The sequence below is a fragment of the Eupeodes corollae genome, chromosome 1 (genome assembly GCF_945859685.1).
Source record: "Eupeodes corollae chromosome 1, idEupCoro1.1, whole genome shotgun sequence".
Lineage (NCBI taxonomy): Eukaryota > Metazoa > Arthropoda > Insecta > Diptera > Syrphidae > Eupeodes > Eupeodes corollae.
Genome location: NC_079147.1, coordinates 143515424 through 143538732, shown reverse-complemented (window position 1 = coordinate 143538732; position 23309 = coordinate 143515424). Strand labels below are relative to the sequence as shown.

General features: G+C 32.2%; 1 protein-coding gene across 15 annotated transcripts in view; it reads right to left on the bottom strand.

Annotated features, from left to right (window-relative positions):
* Nucleotides 1-23309, bottom strand: part of LOC129953677 (glutamate-gated chloride channel) — a 240227-nt gene that overhangs the window by 55662 nt on the left and 161256 nt on the right. For 9 of the 15 annotated variants that reach the window (XM_056067454.1, XM_056067527.1, XM_056067603.1 and 6 more), the window contains one exon: nucleotides 3205-3275. The exons of 3 other annotated variants lie outside the window; for them this stretch is intronic. In XM_056067454.1, the coding sequence (XP_055923429.1) occupies nucleotides 3205-3275 (71 nt within the window). Of the gene's footprint in view, nucleotides 1-3204; nucleotides 3276-15644; nucleotides 15713-23309 lie in introns of all 15 variants that reach the window. 3 more of the 15 variants (XM_056067373.1, XM_056045850.1, XM_056067842.1) reach the window with 1 other exon arrangement.

Below are 23309 nucleotides of genomic sequence, written 5' to 3'. Positions count from 1 at the left end.
GATACAACCTTGCTTAAAGCTCTGTTGTAAAGCTTTGATGCTATTAGGCTTTGATAGTAGCCTTTTGAAAAACGCGAAACATCAGAAAACTTCAATATTGATCATATTTTTTGCAGCATACGAATTTCTGCTAAGATGTTAATGAAGGGTGGTTTTTAATCTGGCAATACTTTTTTCGGAGTTGGTGGTTTTTCTTTTTGACAGCTGTCATTTGATTTATGGTTTTTATTTCAAAAGTAATAATTTACTTGTGAGTGACATTTTCAAATGATGCACATTTATTTACAAAATAATGGATCGTCTTGTGCGTATCGTGGGCACTTGGAGGGCGTTGCCTCCAAGATCTTGCGATTTAAAACATGCGGGTTACGCCGCCACCGCTGAGCGCAGCTTGTAATGTTATATTAGATGAAAATCGAACCGAGTAATACACAGCAGTCAATTCTACCTTGCTTAAAGGTTTGTTGTAACGCTTTGATGTTGTAAATCTTTAATAGTAAACTTTTGAAAAACGTGGAACATCAGAGAACTTCAATATTGTATTGATCATTTTTATTCTGTAACAATATAATTTTTTCGTCAGCGAATTTCTGCGAAGATATTAATGAAGGGTGATTTTTAATCTGGCAATAGTTTTTTTTTCGGAGTTGGTGGTTTTCCTTTTTGACAGCTGTCACTTGATTTATGATCAGTCTGTTTTTTTTTTTTATTTTATAACTAATAATTTATAATTAATAATGAGCGACATTTTTGAAACATGAATATTTTTTTACAAAATAATGGTTCGACTTGTGCGTATCGTGGGCATTTCGGGGGCGTTGCCTCCAAGATCTTGCGATTTAACACCTGAAGCCTATTGTTTTTGGGGTTATATGAAGTCGTTTGCCTACGCGAAAAAATCTTAGATTATTGAGAATATTTGATATGTTATTGTAGCCATACGGCCCGAAATTTTCCCCATACAATAAAAGTGTCCAAAACAATTTTAAAAACATAAAGCAAACAATTACATATTAAGCTAAGGTCTAAGAATGTATTTAAGTTTGCGACGAAACATCCTTAATACAAATGTCAAAAAGTAGTTTAAATCGTGCTACTGTATCCAATTTGATGCGTCAATTCATAAAGTTCTAATTGGAACTATCAGAAATCTCAATTTGGCAGCGTAAGCCCAAAATTGCGTAAATCGAAAAAGTCAAGATAATATTCTTTTTTGATTCTAATATTCGAAAACAAATTGTTACTTTTTTTAATTTAACTAACAGGTGTCTTGTTAAGATTATGGTTTGAATTCCAAGAAAAATTTTGACGGAGTTGGTCTTTTTGACAGCTGTCACTTAATTTTTCATTTAATAATGAATAGACGTAATCTTGAAAGCCGGTTGCAAATCGAAGAAATTTATTACCAACATAATATTTCACGCCACACACCAAAAACTCCATTTATAAGGGATGGTTACATTTTAAGGGTAAAGGTTTGATGTAAACCACACCTAAACGTCATTTTTGTCTATATTTTACTTGACATTTTTCAATTTCAGATTTATTCGACGGAAAGAAAGGCAATCAAGGCAACACACAAATGCGCGTTCAGAACTCCGTGATTTTTTTTGTCATAAACCGAGTCTGTAGGAGATGTTCAAACACCAGTGTAAGCTCGTACTCCAGAAATGCAACTTATTGCAACTCGGCGAGGCATCTAGCCCAAAAATTCTCACGATCAAGTTGGTGATAAATATTTTCCATAAAGACTTCTATTTACGCGCTTTAAACGTGTTGTAATTGACTCAAGAACTAAAGCCATTTCACCATTTGGTCAAACCACCAATGGTCAAAATGGTGGCAAAAAATGGTTGTAGTGGATGATCAATTTTCGAAAAAAAACGTATTTAGTGATGAGGCACATTTCTACCTCAGTGACTTCGTCAACAAACAGAATTGAAACATTTGGGCGAACGATTCACGAGTGATTGCCTCAGAGTCATCCTTAAATTTGGACCATTGGTTGGAGAAGTGCCGCCGAGGTCACGTCGGCTAACTCGCCTATATTTTATTCCATACGTATTTGAACCATACGAATACTATCTTAGTGAAAGGAAATGAAAGTAACTTTTTAAATAATTTATATTTTTATTTTAAAATAACATCGGCCCTTACAATTTAACCACTCTTTAGAAGGAAACTTTTGGTGAGCGCAGACGAAGCCTATATTATCCTGCGATTAAACACAGGTGGAATATTTTTTGTGGCTATATGTGTATAAGTTATGCTTATCCACACATATAAGACTGAGACGATTAAAGTCTTGAAAGATAATATTCGGATCGTTACTGGTGTTGAAAAGTTGTTGAAAATTGGGCCTCTCTTGCATTGGCAAACCCTTATTTTCGTAATAAGGTGTAGTTCCGGGTTTGGTGTAACGTCCACCTTTACGTCAAATTTGAAACGAAATTCTAATCCAAAATTGATTAGAAGTTATAATTAAGAACTTTTCTAAAATTAAAGCTCTTAATATAATCTAATTAACACTTGAGGTCGCCAGTGGCGCTGATTTCAAAACATACTCCTAGATCAACCCTGATGTCAATACTTATTTTACAAAAAAAGGTACAAGGAAGTAATATTACATAAAAAAAAAACATAAATAAATTATAAATTAAGAGAGAGAGAAAGAGAGATAGAGAGATAAACAAATAAGACAAAAGCTGATTTTATTATTTTTACACAATCGTATTATATGTATATTAAATGACACAAAATTATATTTATATTTATTTATAAATATTATCACAAAGTTTAATTCCATAAATCGATATATTTATAGCAAACTATTTTTATGTATATAGATATCACATCAGTTCTCATTTCAAAATATAAATTACAATAAGTGGATAGTTTTTCAAATAAAATAAAAAAAAAATTATTGAAAACCAAATTTTTGAAAAAAATAAATTTTGTTTTTAAAAATCGACTAAAATAATATAACACTGAAACAAATAGTCTTAATACTTTTTTGTCACATTTTACTCTCATTTTACATGTTTCGCATATGGTATTAAAAAAAAAACACAGATATTTCATGTTTTTATAATGTATAATTTAAACATTATACAAAATATAATATTATATTTATATTTAAGGTGTTTAGTATTTTGTGCTGAATGATATTTTTTTTATTCTCATTTGACTGAGAAACTCACTCACCATTTTGTAATCGTCGATTTTAGAAATTGACCGTAGGAACATGTTGACAGTGACATAGGTGGGCAAATTTTCTAAAATGTTTATGATATTAAATTTAGTTAAGTGATTTCTTCATTTTTTTTTTTTTTGTATTTGAAAAATTCAAATTTCTGATTAAAAAAAAATTGTAAGTAAGTTTATACTTTCGCACTCTTTTAGGTTTTCCTTGCATTATATTTAGATAATCAAGATGATGATGACCTTTTTTAAAAATAAAAACAAAGAATGATTATGGTAGGTAGAAGTAAGTTTTGAGTGTTGTATGTTGTGATTGATGACAGGATTTTGTTTTACAAATTTTTTCTTTAAACGTTGTTAATACAAACCAAACGCTTTTAGTTAGTACTTAAATATACCTACTTAAATTTTAAACTTATGCTTAGAAATATTTATACTTGTTATAATTATAATTTTAATAAAATTATATATATGTAGTTTGATTTGAAATTGTTTCATAAAACAAAAACTACTGTCGATATTTTATAGCGAAAAAGTGCCGTGCGTCGTCGCACCTTTACAGTTTAGGACTTGTTGCGTAGCGCTGTGCTGGCTTCTTTCACATACTTGTTTCATCTTTATTAATTATCAACCAACTTAATTTGCTTTTAATTTCATAAAAAAATAATATAAAAAGAAAAAGAGTACTGGGAAATTAAATTATGAAAATGATCAAATCATTATTAGGTGTCAAATGAAAAACAAAAGAAATACATTTCTTTGATTGTTAATACTCAAACAATTTCTTAATTCTTCCGAACCTGTGAAGAAAGGACATACTGATGTTGACAACCACTATCATTTCATCGATTTCAAGGCAATATTAATGACAGCATCTGTAGGGACGAACGGTATAGAGCCATGTCTAGTTTCGACATCTTTGCCTAGCTCGTCCGTTTGAGCAGGATGACCATGGAGCTGCTCTATAAAGATTTGAAACAACCGAACATTTAACATAGTCCTTGAAAAAATAGTGCTCTAAACTCTCACGTCAAAACTTGAGGCACTGTCTCTAAAAAATCTGTCTAATTACAGGCATATGCTGATGGCATTGATATAATTTGAAGAACTAAGCCTGATGTCAATGGGGTTTTTGTGAAACTGATGTTTCAAAAATGGTTTTAAAGGTTATTGACGGCAAAACAAAGTACATGCTGTCATCAATAATAAGCCTAGGCCCTACAACGATGAAGTCTTATTAAAAACGTCGCTATTGAAAGACGTTTCTTTGAGGTAGTTAAGGACTTTGGCTACCTAGACTCCGCTATGAACAACACCAGTGCTGAGATCAAACGAAACATTATTTCATCTAACCACTTTTTCTTTGCGCTAAGAAAGCAGTTAAGTAGTAAAGCACTCTTTTGAGCAACCATGTGTCGCTATATAAGACCCTTAACATCACCAGTGCTGAGATCATTGAGGACAAAACAAAGTACATGATGTCACCTACAACAATAATGTCTTGATGAAAACGTCGTTAACGACAGACGTTTCTTTGGGGTAGTTAAGGACTCTGTCTACCTAGACTCCGTATGAACACAGTGCAACAACAACACCAGTGCTGAGATCGTTTCTTTGAGCTAGTTAAGGACTTTGTCTACCTAGACTCCGCTATGAACACAGAAAACAACACCAGTGCTGAGATCAAACGAAACATTATTTCTTCTAACCGCTGTTTCTTTGCGCTAAGAAAGCAGTTAAGTAGTAAAGCACTCTTTTGAGCAACCATGTGTCACTATATAAGACCCTTAACATCCCTCAAAGGTGCAGAAGCATGTTTTATGAAAAAAGCGTATGAAAGCATCTTGGGTCATTTCGAGACAAAAGGTGAGTATAGAAAAAGATGGAATGACGAGCTATACAGCGACTTTTCCTAAGCCAAAAGTATAAAAGGGCAAGATTGCTGGGTCACGAAGAGCGCATGGAAACCAAAGCTCAGACCTGGAGAGTCTTCGAATATACGCCCACAGGACAGCGCCGTAAAGGAAGACCGTGGATCAGGTAGAAAGTGACCTTACCCAAGTCGAAGTGCGCAACTGTAGACATTTAGCTAGGGGCTGAGCACGATGGAGAAGTTTGTTGGGTGAGGCCCCTTGTTCACACAGGGCTGTAGCTCGATCTTATGGAAGTAAGTCATATTTAATATTTAAACAATATGGTTAATTTTTGGGCCATGAGTATTATTAAGTGAAATTAGTGAAATTTTGTATAAGTCCGTTTTGTAGGGACTTTCACTTATTAATGTTACAAAAAGCATTAAGAAAAAAAGAGAAGGTTTAAAAGGAGGTGCCGGTGCATATTCGTTTGGAGTTCCTGAATATTGCATTGACTGGGAAAGACCGATTGTGTTAAAGCATCTTACATTCGCGTAGTACGGTTAAGGAACAAATCTCCGAACTTGACGGTTCGACCAAAGATGGCTATACTGGTGAGCATTCCTAGAGGCGCGAATAAGAGGGTTGAATTGCTTGGTTGCGGAAATGCAAATGCTCATTTTTCTAGGCCATAAGCCGTTATAATATCGGTAAGAAGGGTGAGACAATAAACTATACGACAGTGTGAATCAACGATGATATCATTAACAATCAATTTTAACGTTCGACGTTCAATACTTTCCAAGTGATTTAAGTAATTTAAAGGAGCACCGACACAACGATGGGTATTGTACATAAGCATTGGACTTATGGTCCTATAGTTAATTAATAAGATTAATCAAAGGGAGAGATAATACTTCTTTCAAGCTTTTAGAAGCATCTGCAGCGCTTTTTGCGACATCCTGTATGTGATTCTTATACAAGAGGTGATGAGATGATTGCCTATGCACCTACCGACAATTTCAAGGTTTTCAGTCTTTTTGATGCAGATTCACTAATAGTTAGTGACAAGGGAGGTTAATTATGTTTTTACGACGCATTAAATCCTGTTCAGTTTTTGATTCCCCATTTGATCAGAATTGAATAAACTTATCATTTATTCAGCAGGATTTTGAATAAAAAAAATATGAAAAGATAAAGGTCTTGTTGTAGTTGGATTAGAAGTTAAAGACAGTAGATCATTAATAAAAATGATAAAGAGTGTCGGAGACAGAACACAGCCCTGCGGCACACCAGTATTTTTGTGTTTCAGGCTTAAACTCCCACCCAATTGTAATTCCTAATCAAAACAAGAGTGGATTATTCGTGGAGTGAATCCAATCCAAAATGTCTCCATCGTGTGTGTTCAACTTAAGACTTTAATATTTGTTTGCAAATATATCTAACTTTTTCAGTTGACTGACTTCTAATTTAATTGATTGTCAAGCTCCCGAAAAAAAAGAGACCTGAATGGGTGTCGAAATAATCCCGACAATTATCTTAGAACGTAGAAAAAAACACTTGAAGCAACACTGAAGTGAAGCTTAACAAGCAGAAATCGAACAGGGCGATTAAATGTTCATTGATTTTGAGAAGTCTTTTGACAAGGTTTATCTGGTTTTCTTTTCCTAGGAGGGGTACCCTAGGTAAGCTTGTTTCTATCATCAAGGCGACTTATGATGGATCTTAATGTCACGTCACGTTTCAAATCTAAAGTGTGTTCAGCAGGGCTGCATAATATTATCAAATCTTTTTTTATTCGTGATCAGTGATGTTCTGCGGGCGGCCTTGATAGGAAGTGAAGGAATAAGATAGACTCCGAAATCGTACCTGAAACTTTTAGACTTCTTAGACGATGCCTACTTGCTGTGTTACAGATAGGATAATTGATCTCCATCGAATGACATCAAGGATGTAGAGAGAAGCATAAATCGTGTGGCAGACAATTAACACGGAAAACTTGAAACCTATCACTCATCCTCTGGGTAAACACTGCTCAACAACCAGTAGAAAAAGTAGAGAGTTTCCAGTATCTTGGAAGTATGATTTCTAACCGAGCAAGTTCGGGGTGTTGTCAAATTTTTGGTGGAAAAACTACTTATATATCAGATTGAATTGAAAGCTCCCTCGAACAAGAACTGCAGCACCTGAAAAATTAAAGCATCTTTAAACAAGTGTCTATAAAGTTCGATATAGGATTGATACTATTCTTACAAGGCGCAAGTGACAGTGGAAGACAGGCAATTCAGTGGAATACAATCATCCGAGATGGCAGAAGAGCAGGTAAAATAAGAAGCAGGCGGAAAAGAACAATCAAGGAAGTTTTAGAGATTGACGAAGATCTGGAAGAAGCTCAAACACCACCGGGATCACCCCGGATTTTATAAGTCTGAGGACTGAAGTAAAGTAAGGTTTAATGTTTATATTAATAAAATTACAGCATACAATTAATTTCAAATCGATCCAGATCCGGAAGAACTGTGAGTATTTCCGAAATCAAACAATTATAAATTCAAAGTAAGAGATGATTTTTGATGATAATTGAAACAAAAAATTAAAAAAAAAAAATTGTTTTTATCTGAAAAAATGTCTACATGGATCTCGCTACAAAAACAAATAATAAATAATAAGTGCATGTTGAAAACAGAATGATGAAACTATTATATATTCGTTTTTGAGATAGTAGAAGATTTTATTCATGATAACATTTGCTTCAAAAAAAGAACAAAATAAATTAAAATTAAAAAAAAAAACAAATTGATTTATTGATTTTAGTTTAAATTGTTTTTAAAACTACACCACAAAACCTTTTTTTGTAGTTGTTTTATATAATTAAATATTATTAACCTAAATTTATAGCATTTATTCAAATTATTTATCTTTCAAAGCCCTACAAGCTCTATAAACAAAATCTTTTAAAATATCGTCTTAATTAAATTGCCCCCATAATTAAGCTTTGCCATTTGTTTTGATAAAATAAAATTAATTAAAGAATTAAATATAAAAATAAAAAATATTAAAAATAAATCAATAATTATAAAAAAGAGTATAAACAAACATTCAAAAATTAATAATAATTCCTTTTAATAATACAAGACTGATATATATATTTATATATATATATAAATTTATAGAATACGAAAGAAGTTGTATATTTTATACTTTATAGGAAAGAATAAAAAGAAATAAATATTTTATTTTAAGAAAGAAAAAATGGAGAGAAAGACACTGAAATGTATATTATATTTTTTGTACGACTAAAGCACACATTATACCATTATTTAATAAATAAATTAAATAAAATATTTTAAAAATTAAAAAAATTAAAGAAGATTATTATTATTACACATATAATATTATATTTTTTTTTTCATTTATATTTTTAGAGTAATTAAAAGTAAAATAATATAGGAACATACACTTATTGCTTATATTGCTTAATAATTTTATATTTTTAAAATATTTCAAGTATTCAAACTATACAAATGCCATTTACGAAAATCGATTCGGCAAATGTTTATGATATTGACAAAAAAAAAGAACAAATACTTTTGTTTTATTATTTATAAGAGAGATCCAAAAAGACATTTCACAAAAGCCCTATGTAACATATAGTTGACATAAAAAGAAATTAAAAACCAACATTAAAAAAATTTTGTTCAAATGCAAAATAATAAATAATTTCGATACAACAGAATGAAAGTTACTTTTTTTTTTGTTTATAATTTTAATAATAATCAATGCAAATGCGTTAAATCCAATTCGAACAAAAATAATAATAATTAAACAGAAATACTATGATTTTGTTTTGTTTTAAATAATTATTAAAATGAAATATGTGCTTTAATATTTTTTAACTTAAAACTTATAATAAATGTTTCTAAAACATGAATATTGACATAAATGAAAATAAAATAGGAACTTTCTCTCAATATTTATATGTATACGTCAAAACATCCAAATTTTCAAATTGGAAAAAAGTATATTTTTGCTTTTTTTAAAAATTATTTTCGTTATTATGGAAAAATAATATAATATATATATATTTTTTTTTTGTTTTATTAATACAGACAGATTATTTTTCGGGGTATTTTTAGGTAAAAAAATATTATTTTTGTGGAAATTGTTTCGTTGAAAATTGTACACCGATGTACGAGTATTATGAAGAGCTATAGTTGAAGGAGTTTTGAAATTGGTTTTTGAATCGTATTACTTTTGTAAAAGACTTAACTAGTGTATGGTTTTTATCTTAAATTATCATTTTGTATTATTCTAGTAGCTTATTTCTATCTGCTTGGATTAGAATATTTATTTTGTGGTGAGCTTTTCATTTTTTAAATAAGCGTTTAGTTAGTGTTTTGATATTTTTTAACACTTTAAATAAACTTTACAATATTGCTGTAAAATATCCCTTTTCAGATGCGGTCCGATATTAAATTAAAGTTTAAATCATTAATTGAAGCAAATACAAATATTGTGCATAAAGATTTCGAGCTTCATTTGCGGTTAATTATAAAAGTTACCATTACGACCTTTGTAAGCTGAAAGTGACTTTTGCTGGTAAGTAAAGTATTATAGTCACTTCGACTTTTTTCTTAACACTTAAAAATTATGCAGCTTCATTTTTCGGTTCTTTATATTCATGGGATTTGAAAAATTGAAATGTAGAAAGAAGCTTATATTTAAGTCCAGCAATTCCTTCACATTGGCAATCATTATAATTGAAAATTCACTTTTGAATTGAATTCAGTTTCAACCCTTAGCGGACCCTTTTAATTTAAGAATCTGTCAAAAGCATTTGTTTTTAAAACAGAGTTAACTCAACAAATTTGAATTGTTAATTCGGAATTAACTACGATATTATAATAGACTAAAAAAAATGTTTCAGGACCTAACTCCAGCTTAACTCTAAAACTATGATGATCTCGCACTGAAAAACTGAGCTTAAGATGGACAATTTTCGAGTGATAAAGAAAGGAAGGATTCACTGCATGAAAGTGTTGTTGGGTGGCGCAACAGTCCGTTTGAGAACTAGGGCCTAGTGACTCACAACTCTTAACCATTCCTGTGTGCGAGTAGTGTTGTGAGGGATGGAAGGGACCTATAGTTTTAAGCCGAATCCGAACGGAAATTTTGAGAATGCATTTTTCACTTGGAGAATTTGTCAATTCCTCGCAAGAGGCAGTACCCGTGAAAAAAACTTTAGGTGGCATAGCCAGGGATCGAACCCAAGACCTCTCGCATGTCAGAACCATCAAGCCACGGGTACTACTATTCTCAGAACTATATGGTTTTTAAATTGGCGTGGGTAGATTTTGGCATCCCGTGGTGGCCATTTCGTTTTGGTGACGTGGTAGCTCTTCACAGTCGGCTCTTTAACGTTTGGTGGCCAAATTTGAAACGACCGGTTCAGTAAACAATCAGAAAACATCCGTAAATTCAAGGAACGCAAGATCGGTCGAGAACATCGCCGGGGTCATTGAAACTGTACAGCAGATCCCAAGGCAGGCTAATTTTCGCCGTGCATAAGAACTAGGGCTTTCGCAAACTTCGACTTGGCGAATTTTACATAGGGACTTTGGCCTACACCGTTCAAGATCAAACTGACTCAAAGTTCATGGCCATAGACAACGCTGTTTGTTCGCTGACTGGGCTTCGAATCGATTTGGAAGAGAACCCTAATTTTTGTCAAACAATCATCTTTAGTGACAAGGCGCATTTTTGGACGAATGGCTACGTGCCACACAGCAAACGCCACGACTGAATATTGTGATATGAATTTTACCCTCAACGTGCAGTCATGCAATAGAGGAGATGTCAAAAATCCAATCTATGATCACATCGCCAAAGAAGACGAGAGTTGGTAAGCCTGAACTTCATGTCTAATCGAGACGATCTTTCAATAATTTGCACCTTTTGTACCATGCAGGTAAGGTTAGGAAAGACATGATGCATGTCATCAGAAAGTGTCCAATTTTAAAAGTAGTGAGAAGAACCTTCTTTGACTGTGATGTATTCAGCGATACAGGGGTAAAAGCTTTATCGATCCCGATGTAACATAGCTGTACTTCTACTATCAAAAAGCAATGCCCTATAGAGTCCAAATCATTAATGAAGCCTTTTTTAATACCAGCCCAATGACAGTCTAGACAAAGAATTACGTTCACTGTTTTATATTTCTTCTTTTCTTTCTTTTCCTGTTTGAAAAATGGTATCTATCTTTTTTAACTTCCGAAATACCATTAGCTTTAGCCATCGGGTAGACGGCGAAGCCATGGTTAATAGATTTGTGCATCTAAATAAAACGTTGAAAAATATCTCATTTCCACCTTTTTGTCTTTTGAATTTTCCGGCTATGTATACAAAGCGCTACAGAGCTTGTATCTGGCAGTACTATATATCATTTGAAAGACCTTGACATAACCTACAAAACGACGATGATTATTGCGTTTTCTTTTTTTTATAGTTTACAGGCACTCAAGGGGTTATTAGTACCCTTTATATGTTTATATTTAAACACAATGCGAGCATTAGGAAAATAGGGAAGGATTAAAAAGGAGATACCGGTGCACATTGGTCTTAAAGTTCTGAACATCAAAAAGGGAGGGAAAAACAGAGTTGGCCAAAGCATTCCACATTCTCGATGAGCGATTTAAGAAAGAATATCTATACTTGACAGTACGGCCAAAATTGAGCTCAAGAGTAAACTGATGAGCATTCCTGGAAGTGCGAGTATTACAGCTGAATCGTTTAAGGGGTGGAATGCAACTGGCTAGTTCGAAAGAACATTGTTTGTAAAAATATCGATAAAACAACGAAAGGCATGAAACATTGCGGTGGTGTTCTAGCGATGCAAATGTTTCAATTATAGTTCTATCGCCTATCATTTTTAAAGCCCTTTTTTGTATTCTATCCAAGAGATTAAAACTTAGTTTAGGGGCACCTGTCCAGATATGCGACTTATATTCAAGCTTTGGACGGATGAAGATCAGAAGGGGTGAAAAATTTCTTGCACCGTCGGAGAAATCCTAAGCAACTGGCAGCATTTTTGGCAATATCAAATGTATGATCGTTCCATAAAAGGTGATCTGCGATACACATACCAAGTACCGACAGTTGATTACTTTCTTGGATGCAAGTGCCACTCATAGATAGTGGCATCGGGGGTGTAAAGATTTGCTCCCCTGTTCGGTGAGATGAACCATGAGATCACCAGTGGACCTATTGTTACGAAAGCCATACTGTCGGTCATTAAGAAGCTTCCGTTCTTCGAGATATTTCTTCAGCTGATAATTAATCAGCGTTTCCATGACCTTGGAAAGAAGGGACGTGAGTGGTATTGGACGATAGTTAGAGGGAGAGGAGGATTCGCCTTTTTTAGGGACAGACTGGACTAATGCTATTTTTCATCCTCTCGGAAAGAGACCTGTAGAGTAGGAAAGATAGAAAAGTTTACGCAGTGGTTTTACCAGCCTCTTCAGAACAATTGGGGAGATACTATCCGGGCCAGCGGATTTGTGTACGTCAAGGTCTTTCAGTACTCTTGCAACTGCACGAGTGCGAAAGAAGATTCGTCCCATAGAATCATTTACGCTCTCAAGAACAGGAGGACTTATGACGCTTTCCGGTAGCGTCGAATTCACAGCAAACTGTGCTGCACGCAAATTGGCTTTATCAATCGAGCTTACATAGGGAGTGTCATTGTGGACGAGCGTTGGAACCGAGGATGACGTGGTGTTTCGTATACGTTTTTTTAAAAATGACCAGACATTTTTACTACCTTTGGGACATTGTAGTAGTTTTTGCCTTAATTACTGATCATTCAAAAATTTGGTTCGACGAATATGATCATTACATGTCTTTCTAGCTTGTTTGAACTTATTCCGGTTTTCCTCAGTCGGGTTGGCTTTGTAGAACGGAAACTTACATCTCTGATTCTAATAACCTCATTATAGCTCGAATCAAACCATGAGTTCTCTTTGGGTTTGATAGATCTTACCCTGTTCGGGATAAAATTTCTCATTTCACAAAGAATTAAGTTTGTAACCATATCTGCGCTGGAATCCACGTCACTATCGGGGAAGCATAGTGAGCAATTAAAGTTCCTGAAGAATTCATTGAGACCGTCCCAGTTTGACAGTTATAGACATGTAAACATGGAGTTTACAAAGGCCGAAATTCGTTAAATCATCCGCTAGAATAATGTTCCGTGAGATCAATTGTGTTTTTAGGGGATGGTACTCTATTCGAACGGTTTCGACGATTCAGAGCCGGTGAAAGCTATACCTTGGATACTTCACCGGTCTTCCGCTGGGTGACGAATACCGATAAAATCATGGAGTTAGACCGGCATGTGGCTTGATGTTTGGGGGCCGCATGAGTTGACGCAAAAAAACCTTCTTGACCGAATCAACGCTTGCGATATGCTGCTGAAACGGAACGAACTCGACCCATTTTTGAAGCGGATTGTGACTGGTGACGAAAAATGGATTACATACCACAATGTCAAGCAAAAACGTAAGTGGTCGAAGGCTGGTGAATCGCCCAAACCAAGCCGGAATTGATGGCCAGGATGGTTTTGCAGTGTGTTTGGCTTGATGCCTAATTCTACCATCTACTGCTAAGAACTGGACTGCTTGAAGAGTCCAGTTCTTTATTGATATTTTCAAAATGAAATAAATTTTATCTTATCTACAAAAATTTAAAAATCATGTAATCCACTGCAAAATACTGAAGTTTTGATTTTTTTTCCAAAAAAGCCAATATTTTTCTGTTCCTTAACTTTCGAACTCATTGGTGCTTAGACTGTATTTAGTGGAACTTTTGGGTGCCGCGCAAGGGTTGTAGGGGTTTCGCGACTTTCATGAAATATGCATATGATGAACAATGCATTACAAAAAGATTGCAATCATTTTTTCCTCATATTCAGTTTGGATTCTTGCAAGACTTTTTTTAATTTTTGATTTGAATGGACTGATGATTAAAACTTTGAATTCCTTAAACTTTTTTTTTATATTGGAATGCAAAGAATGAATGAATCCTAAAAGATTGCATTCAATTGATTGCTGTAAAATGAGTGAATTGACTGAATTGATTGCAGTTTTTTTTGCTACAAGTGAAAGGTGATTGCATAATTTCAAGTCTTAAGTCCCAAAGTAAAATAAATTGACGTAATCTTTCTTAATTGATTCAATTCAATTCAATTCAATAAATGACGTTTAAAGAGTGCATTCACAAAGAACTACATTCTTTTACAAGCCTACTGAGTGTACAGGATAACGAATCTTTCATAGATAATTTGATTCTGTATCATTGCACGAATTTTAGGTTGGTGCTAGAAGTGAATACCCTATATCTTCTTGTGTTATATTAAGCAACGGAGTTCCGTAATTTATCTGCGTTCTGTGGAAGGTTCCGTATCTTAGAATAAAAAACTTTAGAACCGCTGCTCTAAATCATTGTTGCTCCGAGATTCTATTATTTGCCGATAAAAGGCATGGTTATTTCATTTTAGGAAATTTAGTTCAATTGAAATCAGTTTGATTTAGCTCAATTCAGTTCAACTCAATTCAATTCAATTATTCGATTTAATTCAATGCAAAAATTCAAATCAATTATTCGATTCAATTCTTTGATTCAATTCTTCGACTCAATTCATATAAATTAAGTTTGAAATTTTTACAATAATTGAAGAATCTGGCCGTGTTATTTTTTGTGTATTAAAGTTTACTGTTCACAGTGGCAGCACCCATCCACTTCCCAATCAAGTGTTCACAAGTAATGTGCATATGTTTTTATTCTGTACAAAACTTTTCAATAACTTTCCGCCTTTTTGTTTAAGACAGTAAGAAATAAATAGCTACTAGGATAATTAACAAACTTTCTACGTGACGTGTTTCATTTTTAATATTTGGTATCGGTGAATTTTCTGTACAAGTTTTTTTTTTATTATTACCAAAATATTAAATTTAAACATTATTTTTGTATTTTGTATTTACAGCATTCACAAGCAGACTTGAAACGAAAGTCTTCTTCTCTAATTAAGAAGATCAAAAATAAACGAAATGACATACACCTATTTTTGAAGAAAAAAAAAAATTAAAAAGAAAATTAAGACCGAAATGCGAAGATGATATTTTGAAACATTAATTTAGGCAATCACAAAATTAATGCCATTCTTAAGAAAATTTCAATTTTTCTATAATTATTTTAATTTAATTTACAGACGGATGGCAGATACTATACAGTTGTATTTTTTTTTGTTTTATTTGTTGTTAGTTAAATTGCGAAGAATTATCTATAAATAACGAGGTGTTTGAAGCAATTACCGAAAAAAATAGCTCTTCTTTAAAAAATATATTCGAAATAATATATTTTACAGTTTATGGTAAAAATATGAAATGTTGTATATATGAAAAAATTTAAATTTTTACATATACGAAATTATTTTTGCAGTTTCTTAAAGACTTGAATATTTATATTATTGTATTTTTTAGATTTACAGATTTACAGATTTTCATTTTTTTTTTGATACACTATCAACGGACTTACCATTGTAACATCATCGATTTTTGATATACTTCGAACAAAAATGTTGACGCGGACGACAGCGGGACCATCTGTATTCGTAGAAAAATTGTAACAGAGAAATTCAAATAAAGAAAATTCTAGAATTTTGAGTTAAAATATTTTTTGTTTGTCTGTAGTTTTGTTGTTCATTTGTTCATATTGTAGAAGTTAAAATAGATGGTTTTTGGCTTTTGTAGAATTCAGTTCATATACCGTTCAGATGATCATAATATCATAAATTCATATACAATAAATAACCAAAAAATTAAACTTCCGTGTAGCAGCTAAAATTGATTTTTAAGTACATTATATTTAATAATCTAAATTTTAAATGAAAAGAAGAAACTACCCTAATACAAGAAAAAAAAAAACATTATTTCTTACCCTTAATTTCTAAATATTTGTGTTCAATTCATTGAATTATGATACATATTTTACAAAATTATATAAATAAAATAATAAATATGTAGCATATTAAATAATCCTAAATTTGATTAGAGGTTTTTTAATAAAAGAAGTTTAACAAAAGCGATTTTGTCTAAAGAAAATGTCTAAGGAAAAAAAGTTAAAATTTAAATTATTTAAACAGAATAAAATTCAATACAAAGTAAAATAAAATAAGAACAATATACAAAATAAAAACAAATTAAATTAAAGAATGAATTAATTTGGATTTGAATATATGCATTGGTGTGGTTAGAAAAAGCTATTGACGGGGCTCATTCTAATTTTTTTTTTTTAAATATACTTTACGATGGACTGAGAGGTTTTTTTTTTTGTTTTTGGTTGAAGATGTGTTATAAAAATATATGCTGCTGTTATTCAAACTCTCATGCTTATACGTAGAAGTTTTTAATTATTAAAGTAACACAATGCAGAGCCTTAATAAAAAATAGCAACAAAAGAAAACTGCTAAATAATTTGAAGATGCATATTTTTTGATATGAATTAAATGTTGGGGTATGTTTTATTATTGAACGAAAAAGGTTTTAAGCTAGGCTTAGAATGAAGCTCTACAGCTTAGAAGATTCTGAGTTCAGTTGACTTACAAAAGCAAAATTTAATTTTTATTTAAAAGATTACAATGGCGGGCAGAAAACTCAGAGATTGATTTTATGTAAAGGAACGTGGGAAACCATAACGAGAAACAAGATTTGAGTTTTCTAATTTTTATCTTAATTTTTGAAGACTTGTCAAGCTGCTTCTTAGGTTTTAGTCTAAAAGGTAAGGCCATAACATTTTGACATACTGTACACAAATACATTAACAAAAAAGAGGATGGGATGCACCCACACTGATAACTTCCCATCCCGTCTGTCGATTTGTCTTGCTTAAAAGTTTGTCTATATGTATCAATTTTTACCAAATTCGAGTTACATATTTGTAGCTCTTATTTTATTGAATATCGAAAATAATATTTTCTGTGAATTAAAAAAACATTGAAGCCAATATTTTTAATTTTTGAAAACTATTAGAGTCGAAAGTAAATTTTTACCAAGTTTAAGTATTTTTTTTTTAGGTTTTTATTTTTTTGTAAAAAAAACTGTCAATTCGATTTTTCTCAAAATTTTATAGAATGTTGAAAACAATATTTTTAATGAAATAAAATTAGTTTGAAGCCATAATGTTAGTTTTTGAAAAGATATTTGAGTCGAAAATCAATTTTTACCAACTTTTGTTTTATTTTTGTTTATGTTTTTAATTAAAAAAAAAAAAAACTGTCAATTAGAAAATTTTACTGAATGTTGCCAACAATATATTCGGACAGATAAATGAATTTAAAGCCAATGTCTTAAAGTTTTGAAAAGATATTTAAGTCGAAAATCAATTTTTACCAACTTTTGTTAGTTTTTTTTTTTGGTTTTAAATTTTTTGTAAAAAAAAACTGTCAATTCGATTTTTTTTAATTTTACTGAACTTCGATATCTCAAAGTTTTAAAAAGATATTAGTGTCGAAAGTCGATTTTTACCAAGTTTTAGTAATTTTTTTTTTAAGTTTTTATTTTTTTTTTGTAAAAAAAAACTGTCAATTCCATTTTTCTCAAAATTTTATCGAAAGTTCAAAACAATTTTTTTATATAATAAAATTAGTTTGAAGCCATAATTTAAGTTTTTGAAAAGATATTTGAGTCGAAAATCAATTTATACCAACTTTTGTTAATTTTTTTTTAGGTTTTTATCTTTTTGTAAAAAATCTGTCAATTCCAATTTTTTCAAAATTTGACTGAATGTTGACAACAATATATTCTGACATATAAAAGTAATTTAAAGCCAATATCTCAAATTTTTGAAAAGATATTTGTGTCTAAAAATGAATTTTATTAATTTTTTTTTAGGTTTTTATTTTTTGTCAAAAAAACTGTCAATTCGATTTTTCTCAAAATTTTATCGAATGTTAAAAACAATATTTTTTATGAAATAAAATAAAATTAGTTTGAAGCCACAATGTAAGTTTTTTAAAAGATATTTGAGTCGAAATCAATTTTTACCAACTTTTGTTAATTTTTTTTAGGTTTTTAATTTTTTGTAAAAAAAACTGTCAATTAGAATTTTTTTCAAAATTTTACTGAACGTCGACAACAATATTTTTGACAGATAAAAGTAGTTTAAAGCCAATATCTCAAAGTCTTGAAAAGATATTAGTGTCGAAAGTCGATTTTACCAAGTTTTATTAATTTTTTTTAGGTTTTTATTTTTCGTAAAAAAACCTGTCAATTCGATTTTTCTCAAAATTGCATCAGATGACAAAAAAAATCATTCTTTGTTGAACAAAATTGTTTTGGAGATGAAATCATATTGCGGTCTCAAAATTTTCGATTTAGGGTTAGCAAAAATTTTCACCTTTTTTGAAACTGCTATGGTAAAAAAAAACTACAGACGCAATTTTCTTGAGAGCCCTTTTGCATCTTTGTTCATTATCATCTGAATAACAAAATTTATTTAAAGTCGATATCTATTCTGGTTCTTGGTTTTTTTCACTGTCAAACATCTTCAGTTTGGTCTACATTTTAACCATGAGTCGTCTAACAAACGAACAACCCTTGCAAATTATTGAATTTTATTATCAAAAGCGTGGTCTGTTGAGAAAGTTCATCGCGCGTTTCTTCCATTTTATGGTCAATTTAATCGACCTACTGAAGCGACTATTCGGGCTATTGGTGAATAAATTTTGCACTAAATTTACATTGTTGGACATTAAACCACCAACACGCTTACGTAGAGTGCGAACTGAAGAAAATATCGCAGCTGTATCGGGCAGTGTTAATAATGACCATCAATTATCGGCTCGACGCCGTTCGCAGCAATTGGGCCTCTCTTACTCAACAACGTGGAAAATATTGCGAAAGGATTTAGGTGTGATGCCTTTCAAAATACAGCTGGTGCAAAAATTGAAGCCGAACGAACTACTGCAACCTACAATTTTTGTGCTCTTGGAAAGTTGGCCGAACTTCCACTTTTTTACCGAAAAATTGTGTTCATTGACGAAGCTCATTTTTGGCTCAATAGGTACGTAAATAAGAAGAACTGTCGATTTTGAAGTGAGTATCAGCCAGAAGCACTTCAAGAGCTAACAATGCATCCAAAAAACAGTCACAGTTTGGTGCGGTTTATGAGGTGGTGGCATCATTGGACCGTACTTCTTCAAAGATAATGCGAATCGTAACGTAACTGTGAATGGTGAGCGCTAGCGTGAGATGATATCCAACTTTTTTTTGCCCAAAAAGCAAGAGCTGTACTTGCATGAAATGTGTTTCAACAAGACGGTGCCGCATACCACGTGCAACAATGAACTTATTGAGAGGTAAGTTCGGCGAACATTTTATTTTGTACGTTCGGAACCGGTCAAGTGGCCGCCTAAGTCGTGCGATTTAACGCCTTTAGACTATTTTTTGTGGGGCTATGTTAAAACTCCTCTCTATAAAGACAAGCCCGTCTCAATTGACGTATTGGGAGACAAAATTGAAGCATTTATTTGTGAGATACCGGTCGAAATGTTGGAAAGAGTTTGCCAAAATTAGACTAAGTGGATGGACCATTTGAGGCAAGTCAAGGTCAACATTTACATGAAATAATCTTCAAACTTTAAATAATATGGACTGTACTATCGATTCAAATATAGTTGTCTGAATTTGATGTGTTTTTTTAAAAACTTTTCTAAAGCTTTTAAAATATCAACCTTTAAAATCTTTACTTCACATTGTCAATAACCTGATAGGTCCCTTTCAGTGTAGTTTAGATCCTGGGAAAACCCCAAGAACATTAAATCGATACCCACCATTTTTTCATTGATTTCAAGGCCGGATATGACAACATCTACAAGGACGAAGAATATAAAGCCAAGTCTATTTTTGGCATTCCTGCCAAACTCGTCGTCCGTTTGTGCAGATTGATCATTGGAATTCACGCTGCCCCATAGAGGTTGTAAACATCTTAACCGAACCTTTCTTTTACACCTTTCAAAATTCTATCTAATTACTGGGAAATGCCGATGACATTGTCAAAGTCGGAAGTACTCAGGGTGATGTCAATGGGGTTTTTGTGAGTAATAGAGCGGTAACGAAGTCAAAAAAAAGCACATGCTTTCATCAAAAAAGGGTCAACAACACCAAAATCTCGATCAAAACGTCACCATCGACAGAGGTAACTTTGAGGTAGTTAAGGACTTTGTCTACCTAGGATTGAAAGAAGACAAAGCATGAGCGCTGAGATCAAACGAAGAAATATTGTTGTTAACCGCTGTTCCGTTGGGCTGATTAATCAATTAAGTAATTAAGTCCTTTCTCAAGAAACCAAAGTGTCACTATATAAGACAATCATCTTCCCCGTCCTGGTCATGGACTATGAAATAACCGGATGAAAGCACCTTGTGTCGTTTCGAGAGGAAAGTTCTTGGTGTGATTTACGGTCCCGTTTGGATTAATGTGCGGGCTGTACAGTGACGTAGACTTAGCCAGAGGGATAAAAGATCAACGACTGAGATGGATTTATCACTTTAATCGCATGGAAACCAATGCTCCAGTCCGGAAAGCCTTCGAATCCATGCTCAAAGGACACCGCCGTAGAGGAAGACTGTAGATTAAGTGGCGCGGACAGTTGAAAAGTGACCTCTCTCAACTTGGAATGCATAACTTGAGGCATCTAGCTAATAACCAATCTATGTATATGGAGAAGTTTGTTGGGTGAGACCCTAGTCGACACCTTAAGCAAGGAAGTACTTTGAAATAGCGTGAAAAGAAATTCTGTTAAAATAACAAAGTTATCCTTGAGTACCACTGGCGTGACGGACCGTCATGCCAGAATTGTTGGGTAGTATTCCACCATTGAATCTTTTTTTACGGGTACGGCATCCGATCTATGATCTATTATGATCTTTTGACAACCAAAAATATTCCTCTGTCAGAACCTGATATCCCCGATTTTTTGTGTTCTATTAAAAAAGGTTTAACAATAGGAACGGAACTGGTTGATTTTGACAGTTCTTGGCGGCCATATCTTTGTTTTTTACCTTCTGAAAATATCTTCATTTAATCAGTCCCCATAAATAAATCATCATAGCAAGTTCATTAGGTACATGGTTGTCCTTCAATATTGACTATTCAACGGTTGGTGGCCAAATTCGAGTCCTACGGCTCTGTGAACAATCAGGCAATACCCGTACTTTAACGAAATGCAATATCTGTGGAAAACATTGCCAATCTTCGTAAAAGGTTGCAGCAGAATCCAGGAAAGTCAATTTCACGTCACTCACCACAAGAACTTGGTCTGTCACAGACCACAACATTAGGAATTTCCGGTCGTGATTTCATCCATATAAAATCCAACTCACGCAGGAGCTAAAACTAAACGACTATACGCAGCATCATGTGTTCGATTATTGATCTGAATTTTGGTCGAAAAATCATCCTAAGAGATGAAGTCCCTTTTTTCATAAATGGGTACGGAAATACACACCAATCCACAAGATGTATACCAACGTGGCAATGCACCAAAATGAATTCACTTTTTGGTGTTGATTTTGGGCTTGAGGCGTCATCGGTCCAGACTTTTCCGAAAATGATGCTGATCAGGCCATCACCGATCACTAACTTTTTGTGTCCTGAATTGTATGATATGGACACCGACGACATTTGGTTCAAGACACAATCGGCATTTTGAGCAAGCGGTTACATGACATGGTTATCTCGCTTGGAAGCGACGCATTTGAATTGGCCACCAAAATCGAGTGATTTGATCCCTTTAGACTTTTTCTTAAGGGACTTTCTTAATTCAGAACTCTGCAAATAAGCCGAGACTGTCAAAGAAAACATAATCAATCCTATTCCATATTCAGCCTAATTTATGCACCAAAGTAATCGATAACTCCATTTTCTGAAAAAATTAGTTGTGGAAGTAAATACTTAGAAGTCGACATAGTATTACATTTTTTAGAGACTTCAAAATCGAATCTGATAGACTGGATGAAAACAAAACTGATAATATTATAAAAACTTAAAGAAAACCTTGCAAAATCCCAAGAGTACATATATTATTTTGGCATTCAACTATACATTCAAATATCAATGTCACGTTTTAAGTCTTGAACTCTTAGTTTTATGATTTTCAATTTATTTATTTCTGTATTTCCTGAGAAATTTTTTTGATTTTGACTCAAATTGTGAAAATATTAAATTTATACCTAACTATTTATACTAATATTGTAAAGCTGTAGAGTTTGTTTGATTGTTTGTTTGCTTGTTTGTTTGTTTGTTTGCTTGTTTGTTTGTTTGAACGAGTCCATCTCTGGAACTACTGTTCCGATTTGAGATATTCTTTCAGTTTTAGGTAGATAGATAGATGGAGTATCAATTAAGAATGTTTTCAAATCAGGGAGTTTAAAATTTGCCAATTTATTTGGTCATATCACTAAAGTTTATAATCTCAATAATAAAACATCCTAAATTTAGGTATTTATTTCAAAAAATATGCATTAAGGCAATAATATTTTAACATATTATCGTTATCTTCTAGCTTCATTTAATTTAAATGAAACATATACCTTTGCCAAAGTAAGTGAATTTTCAAAAATTTTAACAGCCAATTAAAAATTACCCATAAAGAATACGACGCATAATGTGACTTTCAGTGCAAATTTTGTACAGCCAAAAAAATCTATATAACAAAGGTGTATGTTCGTCGCCAAAATGAAATGTAACTTTTATTTTCCATTAAATATAAATAAAAATATTTGCATAAAATCTTAAATAAATATAAACAAGTAATTTACAAAAAAAAAATATTAATACAAAGCAAACTTAAATAAAGAATAAATATTTAGCTACATATATTCAAATACAAAACAAAAAGTAATAAAAAGAAAATTGTAAAAAAAACACCACTGGCGGAGTAAAAAATGATATTAAACATTAACAAAACAAAATTAAAATTATTTTATAATAATTGCTAGTTTGTTAAAAACTAAATTGATTTCAACAGTTTTTTTTTTTAAATAATGGAATATTTGTTTCGCAACCATAACAATTAAATTTAATTTTAGTTCCAATGATTTTATATGAAAAAGAATACAATTTTGTTTCAAAAAAATAAATAATGAAATTGTTATTAATAAAATCAAAAAAATAAAATCGAAAAGCCAATGTTTGATCTTGA